This window comes from Meriones unguiculatus (genome assembly GCF_030254825.1).
Source record: "Meriones unguiculatus strain TT.TT164.6M chromosome 13 unlocalized genomic scaffold, Bangor_MerUng_6.1 Chr13_unordered_Scaffold_33, whole genome shotgun sequence".
Lineage (NCBI taxonomy): Eukaryota > Metazoa > Chordata > Mammalia > Rodentia > Muridae > Meriones > Meriones unguiculatus.
Genome location: NW_026843645.1, coordinates 2,827,599 through 2,839,278, shown reverse-complemented (window position 1 = coordinate 2,839,278; position 11,680 = coordinate 2,827,599). Strand labels below are relative to the sequence as shown.

The 11,680-nt window shown below is 36.9% G+C and overlaps 1 protein-coding gene across 1 annotated transcript; it reads left to right on the top strand.

The window, feature by feature from the left end:
* Nucleotides 1-10,667: 10,667 nt before the first annotated feature.
* Nucleotides 10,668-11,477, top strand: LOC132650807 (zinc finger protein 892-like; the record flags this gene model as incomplete). Its single annotated transcript, XM_060376124.1, has 1 exon — nucleotides 10,668-11,477. A coding segment is annotated over one exon (810 nt), but the record flags the coding sequence as incomplete, so codon positions are not given.
* Between the last annotated feature and the right edge of the window lie 203 nt (nucleotides 11,478-11,680).

The following is an 11,680-nucleotide window of genomic DNA, read 5'->3' as shown; positions in this document are numbered from 1 at the left end:
GCTTCTTTGTCAAAAATCAAGTGGCCATAGGTGTGTGGGTTCACTTATGGGTCTTCACTTCAATTCCATTCATCCACCATTCTGTTTTTATCACAGTACTGTGCAGTTTTTATTACTATTGTTTTATAGTAGAGCTTGAGATCAGGGAAGGTGATACCTAATGAAGATCTGTCTTTGAACATGATTGTTTTAGCTATTCTGGCTTTTTATTTTTCCATATGAAGCTGGGAATAATTTTTTCAAATTCCTTAAGAATTATATTGATATTTTGATGGGAATATCATTGAATCTGTAGATTGTTTTTGTTACGATGACAATTTTTACTATGTTGATCCTACTGATCCATAAGCATGAGAGATATTTCTATCTTCTGGTATCTTTTTCAATTTCTTTTTTGGGTTTTTTTGTTGTTGTTGTTGTTCATATAGGTTTTTTACTGGCTTGTTGAAGATAACACCAAAATACATTATGTTTTTTGTTTTTTTTTTACTGGCTATTGTGAAGTGTGTTATTTTCCTAATTTTTTTCAGTCCATTTGTCCTTTGCATACAGGAGTGTATTTTTTTGAGTTTTCTTTTTCGTTTTTAGTTAACTTTATATCCAGCCACTTTGCTGAAGTGTTTTTCAACTGTAGGAGTTCCCTACAGTAGAATATTGGGGGTCATTTTTGTTTACTGTCATATCATCTGTGAATCAAGATACTTTGACTTCTTCCTTATCAATTTGTATCCCCTTAATCTCCTTTAGTTGTCTTATTGCCCTAGATAGGACTTCGAGTACTGTATTGAAGAGATTTGGAGAGAGTGTGTAGCCTTGTCTTGTCCCCAAGTCCAGTGGAATTGACTTAACATTTTTTTCATTTAGTTTGATGTTAGCTATATACTATTCTGTATATATTCTGTATATTCTGTATATATTCTGTATACTATCTTTACTATTTTTAGATATGTGCCTTTGTCCCTGGTCTCTCTAAGACTTTAAACAAGAATAACTGTTGGATATTGTCAAATGCTTTTTCAGCATCTAAGAAAATGGTCTTTTTTTTCAATTTGTTTATACAGTGGATTACATTGATGGATTCCATATACTTAACCACCCTTGCATGCCTGGGATGAAGCCTACTTGGTCATGGTGGATGACATCTTTGATATGTTCTTGGATTTGGTTTGCAAGTATTTTATAGAGTATTTTTACATCATTGTTCATAAAAGAGATTGGTCTGAAGTTCTCTTTCTTTTTGGGGATCTTTGAGGATTTATCAAGGTGACTGTGGTCTCACCAAAGGAATTTGGTCATGTTGCATCTATTTCTATTTTGTGAAATAATTTGGAGAATATCAGTATTCGCTCTTCTTTGAAGGTCTTGTAGAATTCTGCTCTGAAATCATCTGACCCTTGGATTTTTTTAGTTGGGAGTATTTTGATGGCTGCCTCTATTGCCTTATTCACTGTAAGGCTATTTAATATCTTTACCTGATGTTGATTCAACTTTGCTAAGTGGATTTTAAAGAGAATTGTATATTTCATTTAGATTTTCAAATTTTGGAGCATATAGGCTTTTGACATAAAAGGTAATGGTTCTTTGGATTTTCTCAGTGTATATTATATCTTTTTCTTTCAGACTTTGTTGATTTGGATAGTGTCTTTCCGCCATTTGTTAGTTTGGCTAAGAATTTGTCTGTGTTTTTTATTTTCTCAAAGAACTAGCTCTTGGTTTCGTTGATTCTTTGAATTATTATCTTTGTTTCTAATTTATTGATATCAGGCCTGAGTTTGTTTTTTCCTAGTGGTCTACTCTTGCTGGGTGTGTCTGCTTCTTTTTTCTTAGGTCTTTCAGGTATGCCATTAAGTTGCTTGTATGGGATGCCTCCATTAGCTTATGATGGCCTTTGTTGGTATTCAAACTCCTCTTCGGACTGCTTTCATTGCATCCCATATGAAGTTGAGAAATCTTCTATCAAGGTTTGTAAAATATTCTGTTGGTATTTTGATGGAAATTTCATTGAATCTGTACATTACTTTTGGTAAGATGTCCATTTTTACTATGTTAACCCTGCCAAGCCATGAGTATCGGAGATAGTTCCATATTCTGATATCTTCTTCTAATTCTTTCTTCAGAGACTTGAAGTTTTTTTTATACAAGTCTTTGACTTGCTTGGATATGGTCACACCAAGGTACTTTATGTCCTTTGTGGCTATTGTGAACGGTGTTGTTTCACAAATTTCTTTCTCAGCCCTTTTATCTTTTGTATACAGGAGGGCTACTGATTTTTTTTTTTGAGATAATTTTGTATCCAGCCACTTTGCTGATGGTGTTTATCATCTGTAGGAGTTCCCTGGTAGAAGTTTTGGAGTTACTCAAGTATACTATCATATAATCTGCAAATAGTGATACTTTGACTTCTTCCTTACCAATTTGTATCCTTTTGGTCTCCTTTAATTTTCTTCTTGTTCTAGCAAGGACTTCAAGAACTATGTTGAAGAGATATGGAGAGAGTGGGCAGCCTTGCCTTGTCCCTGAATTCAGTGGGATTGCTTTAAGTTTCTCTCTGTTTACTTGATGTTGGCTACAGGCTTGCTGTATATTGCTTTTACTATGTTCAGGTATGTGCCTTGTATCCCTGATCTCTCCAATAGTTTATACATGAATGGATGCTGGATTTTTTCAAATGCTTTTTCAGCATCTAAGGAGATTATCATGTTTTTTTCTTTCAATTTTTTAATATTGTGGATCACATTAATGGATTTCCGTTTGTTGAACCACCCCTGCATACCTGGCATGAAGCCTACATCGTCATAGTGGATGATATATTTGATGTGTTCTTGTATTGGGTTTGCAAAGTATTTTGTTGTGTATTTTTGCATCAATGTTCATAAGGGAGATTGGCCTGAAATTTTCTTTCTTTGTTGGGTCTTTGTGAGGTTTAGGTTACAAAGTGACTGTGGCTTCAATGAATGAGTTTCGTAGTGTTCCTTCTGTTCCTATTTTGTGGAATAAATTGAAGATAGCTGGAGTTACCTCTTCTTTGAAGGTGTGGTAGAATTCTGCACTGAAACCATCTGGTCCTGAGCTTTTTGTGGATTGGAGTCTTTTGAGGAATGCTATTTCCTTAGTGGATAAAGGACTATTTTATTGATTCAGCTTTGGTAAGTGTAATTGATTAAGAAAATTGTCTATTTCATTTAGATTTTCAAATTTTATGGCATATAGACTTTTGAAGTAAGTCCTAACGATTGTTTGGATTTCCTTAGTGTCTTTTGTTTTGTCCCATTTTCATTTCTGATTTTGTTAATTTGGACAATCTCTCTCTGCCTTTTAGTTAGTTTAGCTAAGGGTTTGTCTATCTTGTTAATTTTCTCAAAGAACCAGGTCTTGGTTTCATTGATTCTTTGAAATGTTTTATTTATTTCTAATTTATTGATTTCAGTCCTGAGTTTGATTATTTCCAGGTGTCTCTTCTTTTTCGGTGTGTCTGCTTCTTTTTTTCTAGGGCCATTAGATGGGCTATTAAGTTGATTGTGTGAGATGTTACAAATTTCTTCTTGAAGGCACTTAGTGCTATGAACTTTCCTCTTAGCACTGCTTTCATTGTCTCCCATACGTTTGGTTGTGTTGTGTCTTCGAATTCTAGGAAGACTTTAAGTTCTTTCTTTATTTCTTCCCTGACCCAGCTGTCATTTAGTAGTGAGTTGTTTAGTTTCCATGTGAGTGTAGGCTTTTTGCTATTTCTGTTGTTGTTGAGGTCCAGCTTTAGTCCATGGTAATTAGATAGGATACAAGGCATTATTTCAATCTTCTTATATCTGTTGAGATTCACTTTGTGACCAACGACATGGTCTATTTTGGAGAAGGTTCCATGAGGTGCTGAGAAGAAGGTAAATTCTTTTGTCTTTGAGTGTAAGATTCTGTAGATATCTGTTAGGTCCATTTGATACATGACCTCTATTAGAGATATTGTTTCTTTGTTTAATTTCTGTTGTTTACTTGTCCTTTGTTGAGAGTGGGGTGTTGAAGTTTCCCAGTAGTAATGTATGGGGATTTGTGTGCGGTTTAGGTTTTATTGATCTTTCTTTTACAAACGTGGATATCTTTGTATTTGGAGCATAGATGTTCAGAATTATGATTTCTTCTTGGCGGAATTTTCCTTTGATGAGTATGAAATGACCTTCCTCATGTCTTTTGATTAATTTTGGTTGAAAATCTACTTTATTAGATATTAAAATGGCTACTCCTGCATGTTTCTTGGCTCCATTTGCTTGGAACCTTCCACCTTTCTATTTTGTGACTTAGATGTGTTTCTTGTATGCAACAGATTGTTGGGTCTTGTTTACATATCCATTCTGTACGTCTGTGTCTTTATTGGAGTGTTAAGTCCATTGATGTTGAGGGAAATTAATGACCAGTGGCTGTTAGTTCCTTTTATTTTGATGTTGCTTGTGGTAGTGTGTTTGTGTGCTTGGTTACTTTTAGTTTTGCTGTAATGACATTATTTCTTTCCTGTGTTTTCCTGAATGTAGTTAGCTTTCCTGGGTTGTAGTTTTCCTTCTAGGAGCTTCTGTACCCCTGGATTTGTGGGTAGGTGTTGTTTAAATTTGTTTTTGTCATTAAATATCTTGTTTGCTCCATCTATGATGACTGAGATTTTGCTGGGTATAGTAGCCTGGGTGGTCATCTGTGTTCTCTTAGGGTCTTCATGATATCTGTTCAGGCCCTTCTGGCTTTCATAGTCTCTGATGAAAAGTCAGGTGTGATTCTTATGGGTTTGCCATTATATGTTAAGTTGGCCTTTTTCCTTTGCAGCTTTTAGTATTTTTTCTTTGTTCTGTATACTTACTGTTTATTATGTGGTGGGAGGATTTTCTATTCTGGTCTAATTTATTGGGTGTTCTGTAGACCTCTTGTATTCTTATAGACCTCTCTTTTAAGTTGGGGAAATTTTCTTCTATGATTTTGTTGAAAATATTTTGTGGGCTTTGGAGGAGGGAATCTTCTTTTTCCTCTATTCCTATTATTTTTAGGTTTTGCTTTTCATGTTGTCTTGGATTTCTTGGATGGTCTGTGTCAGGAATTTTTTAGATTTAACATTTTCTTTGATAGCTACATCTATTTCTTCCATTGTGTCTTCCACACCTAAGATTCTTTCTTCCATCTCTCGTAGTCTATTGCTTATGCTTACCTCTGTAGTTCCTCTTTTCCTCTCTAAGTTCTTTCTCTCCACAGTTTCCTCCACTTGTGTTTTCTTTAATTTTTTTCCAATTCTCTTATCAGATCTTGAGCCATTTTATTGATTTCCTTCACTTCTCTGACTGTATTTTCCTTCAATTCTGTCAGCTGTTTGTTCGAACAATCCTCTGTTTCATTAATATCTTTTCGTGATTTAAGTATTTCCTCTCTAAAGGCCACAAATTGTTTGGCTGCAACTTCCTGTATTTCTTTAAGGATGGCCATAATCTGTTTGACTTTATCTTCCTCCATTTCTTTGCAAATGGCAATAATCTGTTTGACTTTATCTTCATCTAGGTCTTTACGCAGTTTATTTTTTTTCCTCTATTATCCTGTTCATAAGCACAGATGTAAGGTCATCTTCTTGAATTTCATTTACCCTGGTGTGTCCAGGGCTGCTTGCCCCGAATAACTGGGTTCTGGAGATGCCATATTGCTTTGTCTTTTTGAGCTTTTACACTTGCCTCTACCCTTTTGGCTATCTTAGGTGTTGGGTGTTAGTTTCTGGTGCTTCCTGGAATCCTGTGGTGGGGATAATCCCCTGAGCAGGAAGATGATTTTTCCTGAAGGAGGCCTCCTCAGCTTTTGGGATACGGTCACTGAATAGCAGGTATTTTTCAGGAATTGCCAAAACTCACCACAGGCATAGAGACCTGAGCGGTAATTGTGGTCTTTGTTAGTCAAGGGGGCTCTCCTCTCACCCAGAGAAGTCCTGGAGACAGCTGTCCTGCTTCTAGCTTTCTTGCTGTAAAGTTAGTAAGCTGCAGCTGCAACCTGGGCACCCCATGGTTTGGTCAGCTTAGTTAGGGATAACTGGTCGTCCCTTGGAGCAGTATCTGGGGTTGATCTTGGGTATCCCAGGCTTCTGTATGTCTGAGGTTAGAGCTCTGTGCCCCAGTACCCAAGCAGTAATCCATGGCAGCTTGGCACTGCTCTCCCATGTGTAGCAGGAGGCTAGAGTCTGGAGCCTGTGAATAACCAGAAACTTTTCCAGAGCTAGGTGTCCTGAGGTAGGGCCAGATGTTTTCCCCACCTTTGGGTTTTCTCCCAACATGAAGACCTAGTCTGTGGTTTTTGACATGGTGTGTAGAATGGGTAGGCACTTGCCAGATGGCTACCAAGCTGGTGACTGGGAAAGAACCTGCGAACATTTCCAAGAATGTTCCCATTTGTGGTGGTGGTAGTGTGTGTGTGTGGGGAGTTGGCTGAGTGCTCTAAGCTGGGACCTGCTTTTTCCCTGTCTGTGGGTTTTTCTCCAGACAGGGAAACCTATCCTCTAGTGTCCTGGGGCACACAGTTCTGTCTGTGATGGAGAATAGGGCATGCCGGTCTAGTGACTGGAGGCCCACTCAAGGCTGGCAGCTGTGCACCCACCAGTCTGCAGGATCTTTTCCAGGGATAGACTGGGTGACCTGAGGTCAGTCCCACTTTCTTCTTCCCTGTTTTTTTTTTTTTTTTTTTTTTTTGACACTTGGCTCCCAGTCTCTGGTGCCCTGGAGCACACAGTTTGGCCTGGGAAGGTGATCAGGACACACAAGTGTATCCTGAGCCTGAAATATTTTCCGGGTTCTCACTGAGTGACCTGAGAGTGGAACTGAGTGATCCCCACACCATGGAGTTTCCTCTCACCTGGGAAACACGATTGCTGTTGTTTTAGGGCCCAGAATTCAGTCTTTTAGTTGCTGTACCAATATTGCTGTCCTGTTCCTGTCCTGTTCCTGTTCTGTTCCTGTCCTGTTCCTCCTGGCAATGCCATCTTGGATTCCCTCTTTATCATCCCTTTCAATTAATTTTGGTTGAAAGTCTGTTTTATTAGATATTAGAATAGCTACTCCTGCTTGATTCATGGGTCCATTTGCTTGAAAACCTTATTCCTGCTGCAACATCCAAGAAATTTTCCCAGAGATTAGTGGGGTTCTCTGAGGTTGGACCCAATTGTTTCCCTCATCATTGGTTTTCTTCTTACCTAGGAAACACAGTCAGTGGTGTTTGGGGGCCCACGGATCCAACTATTGGTCACTGTGCAGTCTCTGCTACCCATCTTATCAGAACAGTGTGAAATCAGTCCAGCCATCTGGGATCTATTTTTAGTTTTTACTGAATATAAGTATTTTGATTGTATGCATGAATATGCATCTCTTCTGTGCCTAATCCTCACAGTAGTCTGAAGATGTCTTCAGAACTCATGAACTTATAGCAATTGAAAGTAGCGGGTCCCAGGTAAACACTAACAATTGAGCCCAATTATTTGCAAGAGCAGTAAGAGCTCCTTACTGCTGAGCCATCTCTCCTATCTTATGTGGCTCTTTTATGATCAGCATTTACACTGCTAATATTTTTGTCTTCTATTTTTACCTGTTTAAACATGCATTCCCTTTTAGTAAGATATCATTGCAGTTGCAGTTTAAGCTGGGGCAGTACAGATTTCTGGAAAATAAATATACAATAGGAGTGAATGTATAACTCCTTGTAGAAGCTTCAGTAAAGACCTCTGAGTTCTTTCAATATTTTGTGTTTGTTTGATTGACTTTTAGGGGAGGCTCTGTCTTAATATATAGGTCTGGCTGTCCTAGAACTCTTTGAATAGATAATGCTGACATCCAGTTCAATAAGATACACCTGCATCTGCCTCCTGAGTGATGGAATTGAAGGCATGACAGAATACACCCAGCTTGTCCACCATTTTTTGTAGTTAGTAACTGTTAATAAATTTCTCTGATCTGTACTTAGTATTGTTCATCTGTTAATTTCTCTCTCTCTGTGTCTCTGTCTCTATGTCTCTGTCTCTCTATTTCACACTCTTCTCTATGTTTGCCGTTGTCCACATTAATTGCCATGTCTATTCCAAAGCTATATCCTCTTCAAAAAGTTCAGATATGATACAGTTAAAACTTGTTATTCCATTTTCTTCTAAAATGACTTAGTGATAACATTAACATTTCTTTTTTTAATAGAAAAGTTTTAATCTTTATTTTTAATCTATAGACTACATTATTTAGTAAGGAGGATATATAAAACAATGATCAGTGAATAATCATGTGTTATATTCCTTTTCTTTTGTCTGGTCACTCAGAAATATGGTGTTATTGGCTATGATTGTTGTTGCTTGCTACTCACATTATTTTTATCCATGTATTCATTGTAGTCCACTTTCCCTTCCACAAATATATGTGCCCCCTTCTTCACATACTGATATGCCACACCTGAGCCCTGGTCAAAACATAATATTCAGTACCATGTTGTCTTTTGACTGATATTACCCATCTGTTCAGTGTCCCCTGATCAACACATCTCATTTGTTGCTATATAAAATATCATGACTGTGTTTTGTCCTTCCACCTGTCTCATGACAGGGTGCTGACCTACTCACCCAAGTAACTGAAGATGATTCATAGATTGCTCAAGAACCCAACTAATGGCTACTTTATATTCATGTCTTACAAACTGATGAAACATAAGTTTTTGAAGCACGCCTTTGGTTTTTTTTTTCAATCTAACCTTTAGGCTTTTTCATCTCCCCTACTTCACATCACACACAGCACCCAACTGTATAACATTCGCACTTCTGTGTCAGAAAATAAATTGAAGAAGCAGTAGATTTATATGATTATATTGACAATGACATATAAATTATATTGTTGCCACTGTTTTTGTTGTACAAATGTATGGCATATTTTAGAATTCGGTGACCTTCAATGATGTGCATGTGAAATTCAGCCAAGAAGAGTGGGCCTTGCTGGAACCTTCCCAGAAGCAACTCTACAAAGATGTGATGCTAGAGACCTGTGAAAACCTCACTGCTATAGGTAAGACTGCAATTTTTCTTTCACTTTTAAAATAAAGAGACAACTTTTACTTTGTTATTGATCCTCTTCTGTAATTCCAATTGAGAATGAGGAGGAATGAGGTAAATAAATCAGGCATGGTTCTAGGGGTCACAGAAGATAGTGATTTAAGTTTTGCCTTAATAATAACATGATGTTTCCAATAATATATATTTTCTCGTACTATATTTTAGGCTACAATTGGGATGACCATAATATTGAAGAACATTTTCAAAGTTCTACAACTAATAAAAGGTAACTTTATGTGCATGTTGATGTGTCCTGGAAGTCTGGTGTTTTTTGTTTGTTTGTTTGTTTGTTTATTGGTTGCTTTTTATTTTCTGTTTTTCAAATAGATTTTTTTCTGGGTATCTGTGACTTTCTTAGACTTGCTTGTTAGACCAGCCTGACCTCAAAATCACACAGATCTGCCTGCTTCTGCCTCCACAAGTGCTGGAATTGAAGGCATGTACCAGCACACATGGCTGTGTCCTGGAAGTTTTAAAGAAAAGCAACAGTGTAAAAAGAGCACTGCTTTAAGTGTACTGATGATAATTAAAATCTCATAATTCCATGTACTTCAATGTCAGGTATCTGATTTGTGTTTACAAGGCACTCCCCTAAGATAGAAGAAAATAAAATAATATTGTAACAAAAATAGCATTTGAATCATATGGACATTACAGCTACTGACTTGAACTGCCAATCTGTTTAGTCTCATTCTATCTACTCAGATATTGTAAGAGGTATACACACTGAATTGGTGATCAGTATGTGTCCAAAACCTTCTAATAAGCAAAAATTACATAGTAGAACCAGTGTTACTAATTTTTGTGCATGAACATTGTAAAGTTTAGTGAAAGGAGCAGCTTATGAGAATCAAGAATATTGTTGTGGAGAAACCTTAATCCCTATATGACATGTTTATGATGAACAAAAACAAACTGTGTTAATTCAATGTGGTAATCTTTATTATTTTTGTAAATTAAACTGGTATATCATATGTCAAAATGATTCTAAGACACATGAGCATAGGGTTATTGAAAGAAGCAGTGTCCCTGTCTTTCTCCAAGAACAATTGATTTGGTAGTAGTCCCCACTGTGAGTAAATTTTCTGAATGTGATAAATGGTTACTGTTAATTGGTTTTGCGACTTCACTGAGAATTCATCAGCAAACTCATATTGCAGAAAATACCCATGAATACTAGGAATTTGGAACTTCTGCTTGTCTTGGCTCACTTTGTAAATGAAGTATCATTCATACAGTACAAAAATTTGTGAATGGGATTGCTGTGGTAAAACTCTGAATTCTTACAATACTCTTCATATATAGGAGAAAAGGTCTTATAGAAAAATGATGCTATATAAGTGATCCACATAACAAATGCTCTTACCATCACAGGGATCTTCAAAAATACCCATAATGAAGGGGAATACCGTGAATGTGAATAAAGTGATAAAACTTTAAAATTTGATTCTTCTTTACAATTAGACCAAATTATGAAATTAATTCATATAGATAAATATATTTATTAGTGTAATGAAATGACTATGATAAATCTTTCACATGTGCCAATTTACTTTGCAGGCATGAAAGCAGTCATACTAGAGAGAAACCCTTTAAATGCGCTCTATGTGGTAAAGCCTTCCCCTATATCACTGTTCTCCTATGGCATAAAAGAACACACACTGGAGAGAAGCCTTACAAATGTAATCAATGTGGTAAAGCCTTTGCAAAAAGCAGTCAGCTCATACGGCATAAAAGAACACATACTGGAGAGAAATCTTATGAATGTAACCAGTGTGGTAAAGCCTTTGCACAAAACAGTACTCTCTTAAGCCATAAAAGAACACACACTGGAGAGAAACCTTATGAATGTAATGAGTGTGGTAAAGCCTTTGCACAAAACAGTACTCTCTTAAGCCATAAAAGAACACACACTGGAGAGAAACCTTATGAATGTAATGAGTGTGGTAAAGCCTTTGCACAAAACAGTACTCTCTTAAGCCATAAAAGAACACACACTGGAGAGAAGCCTTACAAATGTAATCAATGTGGTAAAGCCTTTGCAAAAAGCAGTCAGCTCATACGGCATAAAAGAACACATACTGGAGAGAAATCTTATGAATGTAACCAGTGTGGTAAAGCCTTTGCACAAAACAGTGCTCTCATAAGCCATAAAAGAACACACACTGGAGAGAAACCTTATGAATGTAATGAGTGTGGTAAAGCCTTTGCAAAAACCAGTCATCTCATAAACCATAAAAGAACACACAGTGGAGAGAAACCTTATGAATGTAATGAGTGTGGCAAAGCCTTTGCAGAAAACAGTACTCTCTTAAGCCATAAAAGAACACACACTGGAGAGAAACCTTATGAATGTAATGAGTGTGGTAAAGCCTTTGCACAAAACAGTGCTCTCTTAAGCCATAAAAGAACACACACTGGAGAGAAACATTATGAATGTAACCAGTGTGGTAAAGCCTTTGCACAAAACAGTCATCTCCTAAGCCATAAAAGAACACATACTGGAAAGAAACCTTATGAATATACCCAACGGGATAAAGCCTTTGCACAGCAGAGTAGTCTCCGAAAACAGGAAAAGACACACAGTGGAGAGAAGCCTTGTGA